The following is a 21,812-nucleotide window of genomic DNA, read 5'->3' as shown; positions in this document are numbered from 1 at the left end:
TCCACCTGCCTCTGCCTCCGGAGTGCTGGGATTAAAGGCGTGCACCACCACGCCCGGCTGCCTGCATTCATGTATGTGCACTGTGTACGTGCTTGGTGAGCAGGGCCAGAAGAGCGTGTCAGATCCCCTGGTATTGGAGTTACAGATGGTTGTGAGCCACCACGCGCATGCTGGGAACCGAACTTGAGCAGCGAGTGCTCTTAACCATGCATCCGTCTCCTCAGACCTCCCGATTTTTTATTTTATTTTATGGGTATTAATGTTTTTTTCCCATGTATGCGCATGTGCATTAGATTCCCCTTGGAGATGGAGTTAGAGGTGGTTGTGAGGTCCAGCTACAGGTCCCATGTGGGTGCTGGGAACCAAGCCCATGTTTTCTGGAAGAGCAGCAAGCCCTCTTAGTGGCTGAACCATCTCTCCAGCTCCACCATCCAGAACATATTTCTGTGGATGATTTTGCACTTGAACCATACATACCTATAGTCAGCATCTAGTACCATAAAGGCAGGCACACCTCCTGAACTCAGGCAGTACCTGAGCCCTCGATTTGTGTGGGTTTAAATGTTTGTAAGTGGTGTCCTGCTGTGTGTACCCTGCCGAATCCTTTTCTGCAGCTCCACGTTCTGTTTGGGGGGACTTCTTTCATGTTGCTGTGTGGACTTTATTCATTTAAACGGCGCTGTGCTCTGACAGCACATGCTTCTCTCAAGCCAATCCTGCCATTCTTTTGACAGCCGCTTGAGTGTTTCGTTTTCTTCAGATAACAGTGTCAGCAAGAGCTTCTTTTACCTCCTTAAGCTCTGGAGCGGGCTTCTGTAGACATCCGAGGTGCCTGGTCACCTCCACGTTGCCAAGTTGTTATCCCTGATGGTCGTGCTCTATCGCACCCCTATCAGAATGTGGGCATTCGCTGGTCACGCCACCTTTTGGTATAGTCAAACCTTTACGGGTAGGTTAATTTTGTTTTGATGTGACATTTAATTGACTTATTCACTTGTGTTTGCGTACCACGCTGTGTGTGTGTGTGTGTGTGTGAGGTTTCCAGAGTTACTTCTCTTTATCCACCACGAGCGTTTGGGGTTTGAACTCAGGTTGGCAGGTTTGTGTGGCGAGAGCACTTTTAGCTACGGAGCCATCTCGAGGTCCTTAATCCTTTGCGTATCTGTGATGGAGCGCGTCAGGTGGCTTGCTTTCAGTACTGGGGCATCTAGCAGAAATTAGCCTGTTTCCTAATTTACCTTATCAAGTGGCTTTGGCTGGTCCCAGACTCTGTTAAGTGAACTTGACAGCTCCAGGTGTGATTTATGTGTGACTCCCCCCACCTCATCTGCTGAAGCTGAGCCTTTTATATGGGTCTGGGTGGCTGCAGAGCTCCCCCCACCCCCACACCCCTATCCCTGTCCCCTCTATGGATCAGCCCATGACAGAGTCGGCTTATCTGTCTCCTAAACGTGACCAGCCCTCGTCAGACAGAACTCAAGCCAACAGCCTCTCTGGCTATCTTCCGTAAAAGGAGAGGGTGGATGTGCCCCGTTGCTTCAGGGAAAACTGCACAGTGAATCTTGAAGCCCAGCCCTTTGCAAACAGTAACTGAGCATGCCCAGTGCGGGCAGAAAAAAAAATATCAGCGCAGGCTCAGTGCAGTCCATGCTGATTCTTGGCTCAAGGATCTAAAACCTGCAGGAAAACTTCCCCTGAGATGGAAGCAGCGGTGGGGTGGGGTGGGGTGTGGCAGAGTCACACTGTGCCTGCTATATGCTGTCTTTTTTTTTTTTAGTTTTTGACGTGTGTGTGTGCACATCTGCATGCATTCGGGTGGATGTGTGTGTGTGTGTGTGTGTGTGTGTGTGTGTGTGTGTATGCGTGAAGACCAGTAGCTGTGTCATCCGTAGCTGCGCTCTCAGTTTTTGAGACGGGGTCTCCCACTGAACCTGGAGCTGATTGGCTGAACTGGCTGGATCCACCTGTCACTGACCATTTCCTGTGCTACCCCAGTGTTGGAGTTACAGGTGTGCTCTGATGTGGGAGTTGGGGCTCCAACTCAGCCCCCCCCCCCCCCCCCCGTGCTTGTTCACTGTGGGAACCATTTCCCAGCCTTTGTTCTTCTATGTAATTCTAGCTAGCCTGGAACTCCTTGTGTAGCTCAGCCTGGCCTCGAACTCATTATCCTCCTGGCTCAACCTCCCACGTGCTGGGCTTACAGGTTTTGGACCACCTCTGCCTTCTTAGCTTCAGAGAAGGCACCGGGTAGCACTTCCTGGCATTTTGATAACACATTGCCCCTGCCGTGTTTGTCTGTCCTTTTGCCAATTGACGGGCATCTGTGATAGATTTCCTTTTGGCTGTCATCTGAACGCAGCAGTGAACATTCGTGCACACGTTTCCTCGTGGACGTTTGCCTCTGTGTGTCTCTTGTCTGTATGCGTGGGAATGGAGAATTTTTTTTTGTTTGTTTTTTTGGTTTTTCGAGACAGGGTTTCTCTGTATAGCCCTGGCTGTCCTGGAACTCACTTTGTAGACCAGGCTGGCCTCGAACTCAGAAATCCGCCTGCCTCTGCCTCCCGAGTGCTGGGATTAAAGGCGTGCACCACCACGCCCGGCTGAATGGAGAATTTTTTTGTGAGTCCCTGGGAGGACACCTCTGTGTAGAAATGAGGAAACTGAGGACCCCTCCCCCCACACCCCCTCAAGTGGTGAAACCCCTTGTTTGAGGGCTTGCGTGTCACCACAGCGGATCCCCTGACTCAGAGTTACACCCATTGCTCTCCTGTGGCAGTTTAGGGAAAAAGATCCAAAGGAAGAAAGGATGGATGGGAGAGGCTTAGGGCCCCCCAGGCTCCCTCCTCCCTCCCCAGTACCAGCTCTTGCTCTACAGCCTGTGCGTGTGGTCTGGTCTCTCTCTGTCTCTTTCTCTCTGTGTCTGTCTCTGTCACAATACACACACACGCACACGCACACGCACACGCACACACACACACACACACACACACAGAGCCAAGGATGCCTTCCATTTGGAAAGTAAACTGATCCAGTAAGTTCATATGCGTTGACGTGTCCCATTGGCCACTGTTGGTCTTTGCCCGACCTAAGCACCGTTGCCTCCATCACTCGGTTGACACATGCACATTGTCTTTAGCAGAGTCGCTTACCCCAGACCTCGTTTCTCTCTCAGGGTCCCTGGCACCTGCCAGGGACCCATTCCAGATGAGTGGGGTGAGTGGAATAGGATGACCCAGGTCGCCATTATCATAAAGACGAACCTCCGTCTTGGTAAGCCCCTTTGTTCCACTTTCGAAATGCTTGCTTAAACAAGATGCTGGGTTTGTTTTTTTTGTTTTTTTGTTTTTTTGTTTTTTTGTCGAGTCCTTCCAGTGAGCTTACAGAGTTTCTCTCTGCACGTTACATCGGGTGCAGGGGAGGTGACAGAGGTCCTAGAAGCAGAGTCTATGTCATCTTGGTGGGTGGAAAGCAGTCAGGCTGGTGCCAGGATCCAGGCATCTCTGGCACCGTGGGAGGTTCTCTCTCGCTGTATACAGAAGCAGAGAGAGCCATGGTCCAGGACTTCAGACTCCCAGAGCCTCTGGTGGGGCTCAGGGTAAGCTGTCCCAAAATATGGGCCGAAAACAGGAAGGATTTTTTTCTGGCCTTCCACCAAAGGAAGAGACCCACCCCGCCCCACCCCGCCCCTCTCCCCCACCCCAACTCCCTCCCCCACCCCATTCCCTCTCCGCACCCACAGTAATAGAAGAGTCCGAGCAAACAGACCTGGAGTTGTTCCCTAGTTTATTACGTCGAGTCTTGCCATGTAGCCTGGGTTGCCTGCTGGGATCGCAGGCCTGAGACATGGCACCCAGCTCAGAAGTCCCCTGTGATGAGGAAGTCGAGTCTTCAGGAACAAGGATAGAGATACATCAACCCACCCTGATCTTCACGGCTTGCACCCATAGCACTTAATGACTCCATTGTGTGTGGGAAAACTGCAGGCCTCACACATAGGGAAATTGTCTCAGCTCCCAGGGCAACACTGGCAAACAGCAATAAACTCAAGTCACCTTCCTCTTGACAGGCCCCTTGCCAAGGGGGACCAGGGTAATACCCTGAGGCCAGGCTCAAGGCCTCCCCCACCCCCCAACTGCTGAGGGTGACCTTGGCACCTATTAGCAATTCTTGTTCAGGGAGAGTGGTCAAGACCTTGTCCAGGCAGAGAACAAAACGGTCACATTGAACCAACTAAAAATAGGGGAGGCTGTGTGCCCTCCGGGAAAGACAGCGTCCCAGGAATGCAGCGGGGCTGGAACGGCAGAGTCACTCCTTACTTCCTGTGGCTAGCCAGCCGGAGAAGGAACAAGCCTCCAGCCACCCAGTCCGAGGTGTCCTAGGCGCCCAAGACAAAGGTGACACCTGAAGTGAGGACGTTTCAGCACAGAGAGGTAGCTAGGCCGGAAACTGAAAAGCCCCAAGTCAGCCCTCGGGGGACCAAGTCACACCCTGACTCCATCTGTAATGACACACAGACACAGGGTCACCAAGTATAGGCATTTAAGATACACGTTGTAGCTTTTATCTGAACATCTGTCTGGGGAACATGGACACTCACTAGGGCCAAGAGCTCTCCACTGGATTAGAAAACAAGGCAGATATTGCCCAGGACCCTGGCCTGGGGCCCTGAGCCCTGATTACCTAGGAAGCTATGGCCCCTCACCTGGTTGCTTAAAGTCCCCCCGGGTAGGACTGGGGGTGTGTTGTGGGTGAGCCACAATAGCCCCACCTGGTGTTTGCAGCATCTCTTAAGTTTCCCAAGCCAGCCCCACGCTTGTTCTCAAATGTGGTTAGTGGATAGGTAACGAGGCAGGAGTTGTTGACCTCATGTGACAGAGAAGAAAACCGAGGCTCAGAGAGCTTGACAGCCATCTAACAGTGCTGTCAGCCTGGGCTTTCATACCCACTTCCCTTCCCGGGCTATCCTGAGCAGTCACACGGCAAGACCTTCTCTTAGAAAGCAAAACCTCCCAGCAAGCAAAGATGGGGCTGGAGATATGGCTCAGTGCTTAGAGAGCGGTGTTACTCTTCCAGAGGACCCGAGTTTAGTTCCCAGCCCTGCGCCAGGGTGCTCACAAACACCTGTAACTCCAGCCCCAGGGCGTCTGCTGCCCTCTTCTGGACTCATCCACACTAGCACAGATCTACTCTTTTCTGAGACAGGGTTTCTCTGTGTATCCCTGGCTGTCCTGGAACTCACTCTGTAGACCAGGCTGGCCCCAAACTCAGAAATCCACCTGCCTCTACTAGCACAGATCTAAAAGCAAATAAGAATCAGTGGCGTGGGGGAAATGCTATTGCAAGCAGGGGGACCCGAGTTTGGGTCCCCAGAACCCACATAAAAGCCACAGGGGCAAGAAGAGATGGCTAGATGACTTAATGGGCAAAAACACTTGTAAGAGGACATGGGTTTGGTTCCCAGAACCCACCAAAGTGGTTCATAAACAGCTGTTAGAGTAGTGGTTCTCTCTTCTAACGACCCTTTCACAGGGGACCCATATCAGCTATCCTGCACATCAGATTCGTAATATTAAGATTCATAACAATAGCAAAATTACACTTAATGAAGTAGCAACAAAAAGAACTTTATGGTTGGGGGTCACCACAGCAGGAGGAACTAAGTATATTGACCACACAGAGGTCGCAGCATCAGGAAGGCTGAGAACCGCTGCTGTCTGACACCTCCTGCGAGCATGAGGCATGCCCATGGTACAGCCTTGCTGAACTAGTGAGCTCCAGGTTCAGTGTGAGACTTGGTCTAAAAAATGAAAAATAAAAAGCCAGATGTGGTAGTCCATGACATTAATCCCCAGCAGGCAGAAGCAAGAGGAGCTCTGAGTCTGGGCTACAGAGTGAGTTCCAGCACAACCAGGGCCACTCAGAGAGACCCTGTCCCCCACAAAAAACAAACACCATCACCAAAAGTTAAAAAATAGATCGTAGAAAGATCCGGCCTCCACAAGTGTGCACATGTGTGTGAATGTGAATAGGTACGTAACGCACACACGCACACACACACAACACACCAAAAAAAAAAAAAAAAAATGGAGGAACTTCTTTTCCTCTTGTTGTAGATGGAGTTGTATAAAGAATTGGGGTTGCTCATTGAGGCAGAAGGAATAGTCTGGATGTGTAATAGAACTTGTGCTGGAGGGTCGTGTGTGAGCCGGGGAGAAAAGCAAGGATCTCTGTCTTGTCATTTGGCTTTGGAGATCGTTGAGGTCTTTGAGGAGCCTCTGCCAGGAGTACAATTTCCGGACTCACGCTCCTCCGTGACTTGCAGGCTGCTCAGTAAGTCTTACGGGAACACGAGAATCTGATTAGCTTTAGGGCCCCGGTGTTCTGCTGGGCGTCAGCCAATTAAGAGAGATCTATGAAGGGACAGTGCGGATTAGCACTCAGAGAGGGTTAGGGGATGTGACAGAAGTGCTGGACCGTTTGGGGAAAAGGAGACAGCGGGCCTTATCTGAGCCAGCGCACCCTCAGCGACTTCCTTGAACTAGGCGTCACCAGAAGCCGCCCCGCCCAGCTGAGGAGCCACATCAAGGCACCAGCCTGAGGACTCAGGGGACACACAGAGGGCACCTCAGGCATTAGCAGTCCAGCCAAGGTGTGGACCATGCCTGTGTTCCTGTGGCTTTGGGAAAGACACACACTATGATGTGTGCACTGGGGCCAGCTGACTTCCATATAGAGGACACCTAAGGCTAGGGGGATGCTGAAGAGAGGGAGAGACGACGGCGTGAGGCCGGGCACATCATGGCATGTCCTGTGCAGAAGGTGAGTTTGCAGATGGCTTGAAGGAACAGGAAGTGCAGGGGTCTCTCTGGCATAGTGTCGCAGGCCTGAATCACAGCACTGAGGCAAGCAGGTCTCTGTGAGTTCAAAGCCAGCCTCACTCATCTCTGTAGCAAGTTCCAGGCCAGTTAGGGCTCTCCAAGGTGAGATCTGTCTCAAAAGAACAAAAGCAGGACCCACAGAGGCCATTGGGTGGCGACTCCAAGGAAGAAATTTGATACTGTCACAGCATGAGAGTATTGGTGTTTTGGCTGCTCTAGGAACCTCCAAAGGAGTGTAGGTTCTCCCCTACTCCCTGAAGCTAACTCCATCCTGACTCAGAAACTGGCTGCCAATGCTGGGGAAGAGACTAGTTCCTCCTACATGGCCGCCATCTGCACCAGTGAGATGGGAATGGCAGCTGGGGGCAGCCACGTGCATTAGGAGGGAGACTGAGAGATACTGGCTTGTCCCTGAGATGCCACCAACCACATAGCAGAGGGTCTGGGAGGCCTGGGCCTCCCAGCTTTGTCCCCATGATGACTGGAAAGGAATGGATACACAGGCAGCTAGCCCCTGCTGGGAAGTGGTCTGGGGCTCCTGGAGTATTTCTTAGGTGTGGTGTGCTTTCTGCAAGGCACAGCAGGCACACTGCTTCAGGGCTGGCAGGGGCTGTGACAGCAGTGCCTGCCACCTGCATTCCTTCATCACATGGTTCCCAGAAGTGCTATCTGTGCCCCCTCCATCCAGTTGTGTGTGTGTGTGTTTGTCTGTGTATCTGTGTGTGTCTGTGTCTCTGTGTGTGTATTTGTCTGTGTATCTGTGTGTGTATTTGTCTGTGTATCTGTGTGTCTGTCTGTGTTTGTGTGTCTATGTGTCTCTGTTTGTGTCTCTATATGTGTGTGTGTGTCCCCCACTCTTGAGGATATCTGTGAATGCACTCCAACATAAAATAGTTACTTAGGACATTATGGATTTCTTTGTACTTTTTTTTTTTTTTTGAGACAGGGTTTCTCTGTGTAGCTCTGTCCAACCTGGAACTCACTCTGCAGACCAGACTGGCCCCGAACTCACAGACATCGGCCTGCCTCTACCTCCCAAGTGCTGGGATCAGAGGCGTGTGCCACCATTGCCCTTCCTTTTGCTTTTTAAAAAGAAAACTTGATTTGGGTTTTCAAGCAAGAAATTTTGGTTTCGGTTTTGGTTTCCAGACAGGGTCTCAGCATCTCTGGCTGTCTTAGAAGAACTCACTCTGTAGACCAAGCTGAAACCAGAGCTCCTCCTGCTTCTGCCTCCCCAGTGAAGGCACACACTGCCACCGCGGGCTCTCAAGCAGGAATTTTGTAGATGGCATTGTGCGCAATGTCGGAAGGTTGGATGCATCTGGTTTAGAGGGAGGAGCATAAGACCAGGCGAGGACTGGGAAGCCCTTTATTGGCGTTCCTCACCGGCCAGGTGAGGAGCCTCTCTGACCTATAAATTTGGGGATATTAGAATTACTGTGTTCTGTGTTCTTCAGACCGTATGGGGCGGAGCAGCTTGTGAAAGACCTTGCCCAGTGGAGACCTTGGTAGATCAAGGTCACTGAGTCCTATATCCATAGGATAGATGGTGGGAAGGGTAGGAAGGCTGAGGGGCACGAAGTCAAGAGTAAACACACGAGCCAACGCCATCCTATCTTCATCCTGCGTTCACCCAGCCTACATTTCTGGTAGAGTTCAAGTGTGACTTGAGATGTGAAGCAGTTCACACGGGAAAGAGGAAGGTGGAGTTAGGGAGCCAGCATTGTTATGCTTTTCCAGTTTTGGAAAGCCAGTGTGGTGTCTGTATGTGCATTGGTGAGGTGACCGATAGCCTCCTGCAAGCAGGGATGTCTTCCGGTGGGGGAGAACTCATCCTTTTTACTCTGGTGCACAAGAGCCCATTTGACTAGTACATATTATATATTAATATAATACATAATAATAAGTACATATTATTGTTGTTTTTTTCTTTCTGTCTGATGGTCCACCCCATCCATCTACCGACCTAGCTATCTTAAGACAGAGTCTTGTGTAGCCCAGGCTGGCCCTGAACTCTGTGTCACCAAGAATGACCTTGAACTTCTGATCCTCATACCCCAGCCTCCTGAATGCTGGGATGATGTGAGACGCCTAGCTTGTTACTGCTTTTTTAATTAATTAATTAATTAATTAACTTTTTACATCCCAACTGCAATCCCCCCTCCCTCCTACTCCTCCTTCATTTCTCTTCAGAAAAGGGCAGGTCTCCCATAGATGTCAACCAATTGTGGCATATCAAGTTGCAGTAAGATTAGGCACCTCCTGTCCTTGAAGGCTGGATGAGGCAACCCTAGGTAGGAGGCATGGGTCCCAAACACAGGCAAGAGAGTCAGGGATGGCCCATGCAACCACTGTTAAGAGTTGTCTGTGAACAGACACCATGACCACCGCAAGTCTTGTAAAGGACAACATTTAATTGGGGCTGGCTTACAGGTTCAGAGGTTCAGTCCATTATCATCAAGGCAGGAGCACGGCAGCATCCACAATGCATGGTGCAGGAGGAGCTGAGAGTTCTACATCTTCACCTGAAGGCTGCTAGTGGAAGACTGACTTCTAGGCAGCTAGGATGAGGGTATTAAAGCCCACGCCCACAGTGACACACCTACTCCAACAAGGCCACACTTTCTAAAAGTGCCACACCTGGGCCAAGCATATACAAACCATCACAGGAGTCCCAGAGAAAGACCAAGTTACACAACTGTAACACTGCGGAGGGCTTAGGTGGCCCCATGCAGGCTCCTTTTGGAGGTGCAGTCTCATCATAGGCCCAGGTTGGTTGATTCTGTAGGTTTTCTTGTGATGTCCTTCACCCTTCCGGCTCTTATGATCCTTCTTCCCCCTCTTCCAGGGTATTCCCTGAGCTCCACCTAATGTTAGGCTGTGGGTCTCTGCATCTGTTTCATCAGCTGCTGGTTTGAAGCTGCTCTGCTGACAGTTGGGCTGGGCACCGATCGATGAGTATAGGAGAATATTAGGAATCACTCTATTGACTTTTTTTTTTTTTTTTTTTTTTTGGTTTTTCGAGACAGGGTTTCTCTGTATAGCCCTGGCTGTCCTGAAGCTCACTTTGTAGACCAGGCTGGCCTCGAACTCAGAAATCCGCCTGCCTCTGCCTCCTGAGTGCTGGGATTAAAGGCGTGTGCCACCACGCCCGGCCTCTATTGACTTTTTGAAAAGAATTTGGCAGTCGTGTTTGGTTCTATTCTAGGTCTCTGGGTCCTGGCTCTCCAGGAAGTGTTGGGTGGTTCCCTTTTATGGCGTGGGTCTCATGCTGGACTGGTCATTGGTTGGCCATTCCTCCTGTGATGTCTGATCTACTTCCCTTCCTCAGTGAGATTCATGCGTCCCTTCATGGGCCCTCTGTTACTTTTTGTCTTTGGGTCTGTGACTAGCAGCATGGTTACCCTGTATTTTATGACTAATATCCACTGAGAAATGAGTACATACCGTGTTTGGCTTCAGGGTCTGGATTACCTCACTCAGGATGCTCTTCTCTAGTTCCATCCGTTTGCCTGCAAATTTCATGATGTCATTGTTTTTAATAGCTGAGTAGTACTCCACTGTCTAGATGTACCACATTCCCTTTATTCATCTTCAGTTGAGGGACATCTAGGTTGTCTCCAGTTTCTGGCTATTAGGAAGAAAGCTGCTATGAACATAGTTGAGCAAGTGTCCTTGTAGTACAGTGGAACCTCCTTCAGGTATATGCCTAGGAGTGGTATAACTGGGTGTTGACTTCCAAAGTGGCTGCATAAGTTTGTATTTAAGCAACAAAACTGCCAGTGCTCCGGGACTTTGGGCGGGGCCTGTCATTTGTACATTGCCACCTTGTAGTTTTCGATTAAGTGGGTTAATATTGGAAAGAGAACTCAGAGTGTTAGAGCCCTTGCTGCTTTTGCAGAGACCCAGTTTCCGTTCCTAGCACCTACACAGTGGTTCTGTGGTACCCAACCCTGCCTTCTGGCCTCCGTGAGTACCAGGCAGGCATGCAGTACACAGAATATACATGTGGCCCCTATACATGTAAAATAAAAGTAGCTTATTTTCTAATAAAACAGGCTAATATAATTTGTAATAAAGTCATTCTTTTTTTTTAATTTATTTTTTAATTTTTAAATATTTTTTGGTTTTTTTGAGACAGGGTTTCTCTGTGTAGCCCTGGCTGTCCTGGAACTCACTTGGTAGACCAGGCTGGCCTCAAACTCAGAAATCCGCCTGCTTCTGCCTCCCAAGTGCTAGGATTAAAGGCGTGCACTACCATGCCCGGCTAATAAAGTCATTCTTAAGGTATTTCTTAAGAACTGAAGGAGTTGAGAGAGCACATGATTACGTCACTCGGGGATGGGGAAAGATTCTTTGAGTTCACTCTTTGAGCATGACTAAAATCTTTTTTTTTTCCTAATTTTTCATTAGGTATTTTCTTCATTTACATTTCAAATGCTATCCCAAAAGTCCCCCAGACCCTCCCGCCCCACTTCCCTCCCCACCCACTCCCACTTCTTGGCCCTGGCGTTTCCGTTCCCCAGTACTGAGGCAGATAAAGTTTGCAAGACCAAGGGGCCTCTCTTCCCAATGATGGCCGACTAGGCCATCTTCTGATACATATGCAGCTAGAGACACCAGCTCTGGGGGTACTGGTTAGTTCATATTGTTGTTCCACCTATAGGGTTGCAGACCCCTTTAGCTCCTTGGGTACTTTCTCTAGCTCCTCCATTAGGGCCCTGTGTTCCATCCAATAGCTGACTGACTGTGAGCATCCACTTCTGTGTTTGCCAGGCCCCAGCATAGCCTCACAAGAGACAGCTATATCAGGGTCCTTTCAGCAAAATCTTGCTAGTGTATGCAATGGTGTCAGCGTTTGGAGGCTGATTATGGGATGGATCCCCGGGTATGGAGGTCTCTAGATGGTTCATCCTTTCGTCTCAGCTCCATATTTTGTGTTTGTAACTCCTTCCATGGGTGTTTTGTTCCCAATTCTAAGAAGGGGCAAAGTGTCCACACTTTGGTCTTCGTTCTTCTTGAGTTTCACGTGTTTTGCAAATTGTATCTTGTATCTTGGGTATGACTAAAATCTTGATCTGTTAAATGAAAGTATTGGCTCCATCTGAGCAGCGAGAAGAGCCGGAGGGAGGGAGGTTTGGCAGGTGCTTAACCCGAACCCAGCTGTTCTAGAACACATGAGAAAAGAAGGGGCGAGCCCCAAGTAGGGGCTACCCTATTGTGATGGTTTGTATATATGCTTGGCCCAGGAGATGGCACTATTAGGAGGTGTGACCTGGTTGGAGTAGGTGTGCCACTGTGGGTGTGGGCTTAAGACCTAGCTGCCTGGAATCCAATATTCTCCTGGCAGCTTTCAGATGAAGATGTAGAATTCTCAGTTCCTCCTGCACCATGCCTGCCTGGATGCTGCCATGAGCCCCCCTTGATGATAATGGACTGAACCTCTGAACCTGTAAGCCAGCCCCAGTCAAATGTTGTCCTTATAAGAGTTGCCTTGATTATGGTGTCTGTTCACAGCAGTCAAACACTAACTAAGGCTCCTATGTAGAGTTAAGGTGCTGCTCCCACTTAGAAGCCCCAGGACTTTGTGGAGCCTCTTCGGTTCTGTTTCCTCTTCTCTAACGTGGAGACAGTGGCCTCTCCTGGTGGCTTTGCCTATTGAAGTGGCAGGGAGAAAACCAGCCAATACCCGGAAACCCCTGCTTCACGTCTGGCACTCGGCGTTTGCCTTGTTCCCGCTCTGGCTCAGGTGAAAGTCCTGGATGCAAACGACAGAGCTCCTCTGCAAAGGCTAGTGCCCATGGCCTTAGCCCCCTCTGGTCTCTATATCAGTTGACCGCCATCCATGTGCCCACTTCTTAGCCCTTTGCTCCCCACTGCCCAGGTTGTCTCTATGAGACGCTGTACCTGGAAATCTCTGTTTAGGAGCTGTCCTGAGCAGTTTCAGGCATCTGTTGCTTTGCCTAATTCTTTTTTTTTTTTAATTTCTGAGTTGGAGTCTCGTATAGCTCAGGCTGACCTTGAACTTTTATAGTGTGTGCTTGTGAATTGTGTATGCTGTATGTGTACATTTGTGTGTGTGTGTGTGCACACGTGGCTGGCTAGTCATTGAGTTTATTGGAGACCCGCCTCAGCTCCCGACCACCACCTCCCAACATTGGGATTAAGGGATGTATAGAATGTGTATGAGTCTTACATGGGTGCTGGGGATTTGAACTCAGGTTTTCCTGCTTTCATGGCAAGTGCCCTTACCCAGTGTACAAGGCTGGCCTCAGACTTGAAATCCTCCTGCCTCAGTCTTCCAAGTACCAGCAATGATGGGTCACCACGCCCAGCTCTCTCTTGTTCTCAATTCCCATGGAGAGTGGACAGCAGAGGTGAAATTTTCCACAGCCACGCCCTTTCCATAGAAAGTGAAAGTGCCCATGTTGTCTGTGGTCACTGGCAATCCTGTCCTGACCGGCCTGCTCGATTGGGCATGTCTAGTCTTGAATTGGTTTTTTGTGCTTGTCCTTTTGGGATCAGGAGGGCGGGACTGGGATCAGGCACTGCCATGTGGGTAAATAGGGCCTAGTGCCAGGCTACCAGTTCTTTCATTGGACATAGGGATTGTGGCCAGGGTACTTGGCAAGGTGACATTCTCTTCGCTGATGGCATCTGCTGCCTCAGCCCGAGTCCATCTGTGCAGGGTTCTGAGCTTCAAGGCCCTGTCAGTCCACACCGAGGAACAGTGAGGGCTGACTCATGGATGTGGCTAGTCCCACGTGGGGTGGTGGCCTGAGCCCTGGAGGCTGATCCTGGCTCAGGCAAGGGCTACAGAACTGGCTTGGCACAGGGTATCCATGTCCCTGTTCACCCGAGAAGATGTCTATAGAGTCATGTGATGCACCCATGTACCAGAGTGAGCATGTGACAGTCTAGAGAGTGAGAGTTGTGAGAGAAACCACCCAAAGATGTGCTGTGCTGAGCCCTCCCCATGATCAATTTTAAGACAGGGTTGTGGATAGGACAAAGCCTGTGGGCACCAATGCCTAGCCAAGGCAGCAGGGGGCAGGTGCAGAATCACAATAGAAGGTGTATGTGTAGTGTGTGGTGTGGTGTGTGTGATTGTTGGTGGTTGAGTATATGATTGTGAGTGTGTATGTGTGTGTGTGTATATGAATGTGTATGTATGTGTGTGAGTGTGTGGTGTGTATGTGGTGTTTGATTGTCTGTGATTGAGTATATGATTGTGTGTATATGTGTGTGTGTGAAAGTGAGTGTGTGGGTAAGTGTGTGTATGTGTGTGAGTGTATATGTGTGTGAGTGTATGTGTGTGAGTGTGTATGTATGTGTGTGACTGTATGGAGTATGTATGTATGTGGGTGGTGAGTGTATGTGTAGTGTGTGATTGTGAGTATATGATTGTGTGTGTGTGAGTATGTATGTGTGTGTGTTTGTGCGAGTGTTTGAATGTGTCAGTGTGTGTATGAGTGTGTATGTATATGTGTGAGTGTGTGTGTGGTGTGTGTGATTGTGATTGAGTATATGATTGTGAGTATATATGTATGTGTGTTTGAGTGTGTGTATGAATGTGTATGTATGTGTGTGAGTGTGTGTATGAGTATGTATGTGCGTATGCATGTGTGTGTGTGTGTGTGTGTGTGTGTGGTTGGAGGAGAAGGTACTATATAGAGTGTTCTTCTGATTCACATAGCCCAGGGTCTCGTGCACCCGCTGCCATGCCTCCTGAGCCACGATGGATTGAATCCCTGTGGTGTGAGCCAGGTTGACCCTCTCTTTCCATTAAAGCAAGTGTGGTGTCTGGAGAAGGGGTGGACTGAGGTAGACAAGCTTGTGGTCTGTAAGTGTCTTGGCAGGGCTGAAGATGTGGTAAAGGGAGGCGTTGCCCTCCCGTGGCTTATTAGACCTTTGAGACGATGGACCCCGTGGAACTGAAATGTCCTCGAGTCTCACACTAGTAAAGGAAAAGGCTGGAGCCCAGGTGCCAGCCGGAGGAGGAGCTTGCCTCCTGGGAAGGGATTCCATCTGGGGCTGACAGCCTGCAGGACCCACCAGCATCCAGGAACAGAACCAAAGATGGGCCCATGGTGTGAAGGACCACACTGGACAGCGACTGCTTGGCTCTGCATACCTTTTACCCTCTATTTCAAGTTAAATCTCCTTTCTCTGCTTTTCATTGGCTCTTGTCTGTTTGATTGGCCTACCAGGAACCGGTGGCCGAGCCTGGTTTGTTAAGGCAGCTAGAACTCTGTCTGGTTACACCGGTTTCTAGTTTCCATGTCTCTTCTGAGAGGGATTCTGTCCCATGGTGACTCTTAGACCTGAGCAGGAGGGAAGGGTCCCCAACCTGCTTTTTCACGTGATCTTTTTTTGCTCTCTGTGGGCCAGGATCAATTTAAAATGCTGGGGTTCATGATATAGTATTAGCACGGAGATAATCCTCCAGTTAGGACCCAGGATACCTGGGGAGCTTCGGAGAGTCCTGCCTTTTCTAGAACCATCTCCCTACCCAGCTGGAAGACCTCAACAGCTCTCCTTAGGTAGGCCCTCAAGGGTCAGGGTTGGTTTCAGGGTGCACTAAGCTTAGCCGTGCTGGTGAAAGACTGCACTCCCCTGGTTGTGTTCTTTGAATGGATTCATTTAGCTACCTGAGGCCCCACTCCTGCAGTTGTAAAACAGGGATTAAGAGCGTGTCCCTGACAAGGTCTTTTGAAAGGGTCAATGCCACATTGGACATGAAAGCGCTTGGTCTATGGAAACCCACAGTAGGATTACAGGATGGCTCCAGCAGCCAGCAACATCCGAGCTGCTCCTCTGTGCCAGGGGACTTGCAAAGCTCCATTCAACACACTTCCTTTCCCTGGGGGCAGCCGCACTGTGTCAGAAGGGATGGGCATCACCAGACAGTCAGGACGTTGTGTGAGAAGGGTGGCCAGAAGGCTGGGATGGCCGTGGGACTTACTTCTGGAGGGCCAGGTCTCTACTGCCTGCAGATGTCTTCTTGCCCCACCAGAGGCTCCTCCGTCTCCTTGGGTCCTCTTTGGTGCTCTCAGGGCTCACCATGCGTTGGGATCAGGTCTGTATTCATTGGTGTGACTTTTGGGACCCTGTGTGATGCAGCCGCTGGATATCTTTCTTGGCTTTTTAATTTCTTGAGCTGTCAGCTCCCTCCGCACTGAACTGATTTCCGTTCACCTTCGGCTACACATGCACCCGCTTATGCCTGGACACACTTTCTGATGTCACCCCCACCCCCGACCCCTCAGGACTTCTCTAGCATGCTTGTATTGTGACCTTTGTGGATGCCCCCCAGACTAAGGCCCCCATGCTTACACTAGTGCCGCCAGCCTTGGGGAAGAACATTGCGTTTCTCCACCCAGGGCTGTGCTTCTGGCAATTTCTCTCCTGCTCTGTGTGGTGTCTGATTGTCCTTCATGTGGCTTGTCATGAAGGAGAAAGAAAAGACTGGCTGGCTGGTGATGGGACCGGGGACAGTGATCCCCTCTGGCCACAGAAGACTAGTAGACTCTTAGCACTATGGTTATCTATGCCACAAGAGACCACGGGGCTTGGAGACCACAGCAAATATGCAGAAGTGACCTAGCCTGGGGACTCTGTCCTCCAGGCAGGACATTTCCAGCCATTCTGAAGAGTGAGTACAGGGTATCATTCTCTGCAACCAATCAACATCAAGATCTTGTCGGTGTTACTGGGTCATAAGTCTGGCTGCAAGCACTGGGAGCCTTCTGTGTGCAAAGGGGCCACTGGGGAGACTGAGGCAGAGGAGCACAGCTACTCCAGGAAGTTGTGATGTTGGGGACTCAGCACCATGGGAAGGGTTATCTTTCCCCCCTTGGAGGACTTGGGTGACTTCAGGAAAAAGACTTCACCGGACCTGGACCCTGAGGGGCTGGGAAGGGTTGGATAGCCGGGAAGAGATGAAAGGCATTTCGGGTGGGAGTGACCACAGGGCCAGAGAAGCCTGAAGCAGCAGCAACAAGAGATGTAGGGATACTTGGGTGAGTGCAGAGAGTGGGGAGACTTGCTGTTTAGAGTGGGTATCTCTGGGACAGGGAGGCAGCTCGGGAAGGGCAGGAGGGCACGACTAGGCCTGTCCTGTGAGAGACTCCCACAGCAGTGGGCAGAGTGGAAGGATGGACGGAAGATGGTACCGGAAGCATCTTTGGTATTACTAGCTCATGGTTAGCTGGGCTTCCTAAGCAGTGGAGAAACCAAGAGAGCAATGGCAAACAAACAAAACAAACAAAAATGTCAGTGCACACCACAAGACAGAGCTACAAGGACAGGTGTCTAGTTCATGTTGAACACAGAGAAGGGACTGTTCCACTGAGCTATGCCACTAGCTCCCTAGTAAATATTTTGTTTGAGACAGGGTCTTTCTCATAAAGCCCATGTAGCCAAAGATGACCTGAGCTTCCCGTCCTCCTGCCTCCAGCTTCCTAGCACTGGGATTTTAGGCGTGTGCTGCCAGACCCAGGTTTGACCCAGGGCCTCAGGCATACAGGGCAAGCATTTCACCAACTGAGCAAACCCCTGCCCCTCCTCCAGCGAAACACTTTTTGAGAGAGTAATCAGAAAAAAACAATCAGCGACGACCCAGGGGGTTGAGATTAGGAGCCTGTGTGTTTGGAGCTGTGAGCGTGTCAAGTAGGCTCATAGTCCACACGTGTGGGCGGCGTGGGGCCCCTGGGCTGATGCCAGACATTCTGAAGCTGGGGTGAATGCCTCCCCTTGGGGCCAGCTGCCTGGTCTATCTGAATGGTTCTAGCTCTTTCACTTGTCACTCTATTTTCTTAGGATTTTATTTGGGACTGGAGAGATGGCTCAGCACTGAGGAGCACTTGCTGTTCTTGCAGAGGACCTGGGTTCAATTCCTGGTACCCACATGGTGGCTTACCGTCGTCAGTCTATAATGCCAGTTCCAGGAGATGTGGCACCTTCCTCTGGCCTCTGTGGGTGCCAGGCACATACACCTCACACTTAACGTGCACACAGGCAAAACACTTACACACATAAGATAAATATAAATGAAACTTTTAAGAAGGTTATGTGCCCAAAGAAACCCACTGCCATTACTACATCATCCTTTCATTCATTTATTGATATGGCTTTTTGAGAGTCTTGTTATATAGTCCAGGCTGGTCTTGAACTTCTGATCCTCCTGCCCCAGCCTCCTGAGTGCTGGCATTTTAGGTGTACACCACCATGCCTGGTTAAGTCCTATTTATTTCAACTGAAGAAACAGAAATACACACACACACACACACACACACACACACACACACACACACACTTCTTAGACAACAGGGCTTGGACTTGAAGCTACATGGCTGGCTCTAGAACCCATGTTCTTAACTTGTATGGCCTTGCCAACCAATCTTGATGAACTAGCCACCTCACAGAGGGAGGGATGCTGCAGGTGCTGGGAGGAAACCTGCCTGTATCATGCATCACCTTGGGGGCTGAACAACACTTAGCATGTGGTATTCCAGGGTTGGAACGCGCCTTGGGGTTATCTTGCGCCTTGGGGTTATCTTGCTTGTTTTGTAGGTGGGGGAGGGGACAGTAGCATTTGTGGATCCCCCCCCCCCAGGTGGCACAGTTGAGGGAGTCAACAGCCTTCTCTGGTGCCATGTTCCCTCCAGGCTGCATCAGTGGGTCGATCATCCAGGCCACCAGTTTCTTGCCCTGCCATGCCCAGCCAGGCTGGAGCTGAACTGAACTCCTCTTGAACTCAGTCTAATTCTCCTCCCTCCCTGTCCTTCCCCCAGATTGATAAGTATCTGTATGCCATGCGGCTCTCTGATGAAATTCTGATAGATATCCTGACACGCTTCAAGAAAGAGATGAAGAATGGCCTCTCCCGGGATTATAACCCAACGGCCTCCGTCAAGATGCTGCCAACCTTTGTCCGGTCCATTCCGGACGGCTCAGGTGAGTCTCTGAGAGGTCTGGGAGGCTCCAGCTCTGTGAGCTGAATGCTCTGTGAAACCTGTCTTTCCAACAGATGAGCTCATGTGTTCATGTTACCCATTCACAATTCTAGCCATTGATCCAACTTCACCCTCTGTCCTTCTATCCACTCACCCACCCACCCATCCACCCATTTACCCACCCACTTACCCACCCATCCACCCACCCATTTACCCACTCACTCACTCACCCAACCACCCACCATTCCTCGTTCCCACATTGAGCCAGTTATCCCTCCCACCGTCCATAAATCAACCCATGTGTCGTATGCCTGCCGGACATCTACCATGCGCCAGGCGCCAATGACACCACACTGGACAATGCTGGCTTACCTACCCCCAGGATTATGTGACACTGGGAAAGTTCAGCATTTAGGGCTCTTCAGGTGCCGTGGGGGGTCATCATCTCTCCAGTAAAGCAAGGGTTTGTTCTGGGAGAATCCCAGGCACCAGGTCACATTTCCTGTGGCCAGGTGGGTCTTGGGCTCAGAGGTGGGACATTTCAAGTCCTCATTTGGACAAATTCCCTACACAATAAGTTAAGGTAGCCCCAAGAATTCCCCTTTTAATCTGCATTCTTGTGGCTCCTGCCTGCTTCAAGGAGTCGAAGGATTCCCCAAGGACTGGCAAAATTGCTTTCTGGGAAATTAGCAGCTGCGAGGTCCTGGCTTCATTTGCTCGCTGGCAGCCATTTTGCCCAGCCAATTCATAGTTAACTACTAGTTTGCAAAGGTGGATGCTGAAGCCACACCATCACTAGAATGGGGGCTCACCCACCCTATGCCATGAGGGGAGCTACATTCCAGGAAGTCAAGTTTCTTTTTTTGAGTTTACACCTATGGGTGTGGCCTACACACTTCCGAGATTTCTTTCCCCCCACTTTGGAGGCCTGGATTTTCAGTCTTGTCTAGCGGATTTTGAGAAGTAGTTCATGTGCCGATCCCAGCAAAGGGCAAGTGCTGGGCTTGCTGTGTGTGCAATCTGGCTGGAGCCGGAATAGTCCTGGCTATACCTGGCCTTGAGAATGTCCACAATGAGTCTTAGGATCGGTTACCACTTGGTGGCGTTGGGATTCACCGTCTGCACACTGGTGTCTCTGTCTCTGATGATGTCTTTGTTCAAGAATTGAACTGGATCCACTCAGGACCTTTTTGTCTGTTCAGGGGTTGGTTCAGCTTTTGAAGCGGTTCTGGCCGACCGAGTGACCCTGGCTGCTGTTTCCTGAGTGTGTTCCGGTGCCTGTGGCTGGGGATGGGAGCCCCTTGTGTTCACTCTCAGTTTTTCTCAGCCCTGGATTGACCCACAAGCAGGCAAAGAATCTGTCCCGTGTCTGAGCTGAGGTCAGCCGGTGACTTTGGCCCGCTGAGTCGGGAGGGAGTTGGGAGTGGCGAGTGAGCTGGGCTTGGGAACTTGGAAGGTGACCCGTGAGCCTGTGTAACCAGGAAGGAGGAGCTGGGAGTGAGAGGAAGAAGTTCTTTCTGAACTGTGTCTCCCACCAGTGCCCTCCTAGTACCCTTAGTACCCCTCCCCCGCTGTGGCCCCTCCCCCGCCTTTCCCACCATCCATTTCCAGGGTTTAGGGTCTCAGAGTGGGACAGTAGTAACCTGGACACTTTTTTCCCCCAGTTAAGCTTCCAGACCAGGCCCACACATTCAGGGAATACCCTGTTCTCTAGTTCCCTCTTGGAGACAGCTCCTCACTCCCCCCCTGCCCCCCCCCCCAGTACCAAAGCTCCTGGGCAGTTGAGCACAGAGGGACCTGTTTACTTCAGCACAGCCGCTTCCCCAGAATGCTTCCACATCTCATTTATCTGGAATCTCTTATTCTTAAAAAGCCCCTGAAACCTGGATTGTTTTGTGTAGCATGCCCGTCGCCCCTCCCCCCCCCCCCCCCGCTTCCTTTCAGTTATTCATAATCGGCCCTGCGGCATTTTTTTCTTCATTAATGTTTCATCAGATAATGGTGTGCCTCACAAGCAGTGGTATCTTAACCGTGATGAGTCACGGAGCTATGCACAGAGCTATGTACCCCGTATCGGGGTACAGTTGGGACACAGTCACAGGGTTTGAGGAATCCGAGGCAGCAGTCTGGGCCTTCAACCTCCTTCCCCCCAACCCCCTTCCTCTGGTGCTGATAGGATCAATACAGATCAGTATTAATAAGAAGAGTGAGGAAAGGAGAAGGTGAATCCATCCATCCATCCATCCATCCATCCATCCATCCATCCATCCATCTATCTATCTATCTATCTATCTATCTATCTATCTATCTGGAACTCACCTTCCTCTGCGCCCCCCCCCCCAAGTGCTGGGATTAAAGGTATGAAGTTTGTTTGTTTGTTTCCCGTATGTATGAATGTTTTGCCTGCATGTAATGTGTGTATGTGCTCCACGTACTTGGGTCCTGTGAAGTCAGAAGAGGGCATCAGATGCCCTGCAACTGGAGTTGTGGAGGGTTACGAATCTTCAGGTGGGTGCTGGAGACAGAACCTGGGTCCTCCACAAGAGCAGCCCCTGCCCTTGACCCCCGAGCCATCTCTCCGCCCCCCTTGGATGTTTTTAATGGAAAGTATTCCCCATGCAGTTTCTCTCCGCTGACTCTCATTCCTGAGGGGTCCCCCTGCCCCATTTAGTGCAAAAGGTATTGTAGGTCTTGGTTAGCCTGGGAGCTATGGGATGCTATACATTCTTGGATGTTTGTTTCCCTGTCATGGGTCACAGCAAGTTCTTTACAAAGGAGAAGCCACAGACAGTTTTCTGAAAACATACGGGCATACCATTATCTTTTTCCATTCGAAGCAGAAAGATTTATTTGAGTATATTCTTCCTTTCCTTTCCTTTCCTTTCCTTTCCTTTCCTTTCCTTTCCTTTCCTTTCCTTTCCTTTCCTTTCCTTTCCTCTCCTCTCCTCTCCTCTCCTCTCCTCTCCTCTCCTCTCCT

General features: G+C 50.5%; 1 protein-coding gene across 9 annotated transcripts in view; it reads left to right on the top strand.

Annotated features, from left to right (window-relative positions):
• Hk1 (hexokinase 1) overlaps positions 1–21,812 on the top strand; it is a 111,066-nt gene that overhangs the window by 45,699 nt on the left and 43,555 nt on the right. For 8 of the 9 annotated variants that reach the window (NM_010438.3, NM_001146100.1, XM_006513243.4 and 5 more), the window contains one exon: positions 18,674–18,836. In NM_010438.3, the coding sequence (NP_034568.2) occupies positions 18,674–18,836 (163 nt within the window). Of the gene's footprint in view, positions 1–6,494; positions 6,820–18,673; positions 18,837–21,812 lie in introns of those variants that run through there. The other variant, XM_006513247.1, reaches the window with a different exon arrangement.

This window comes from Mus musculus, chromosome 10 (genome assembly GCF_000001635.26).
Source record: "Mus musculus strain C57BL/6J chromosome 10, GRCm38.p6 C57BL/6J".
Taxonomy (NCBI): domain Eukaryota; kingdom Metazoa; phylum Chordata; class Mammalia; order Rodentia; family Muridae; genus Mus; species Mus musculus.
This window is presented reverse-complemented; position numbering and strand designations above follow the sequence as displayed.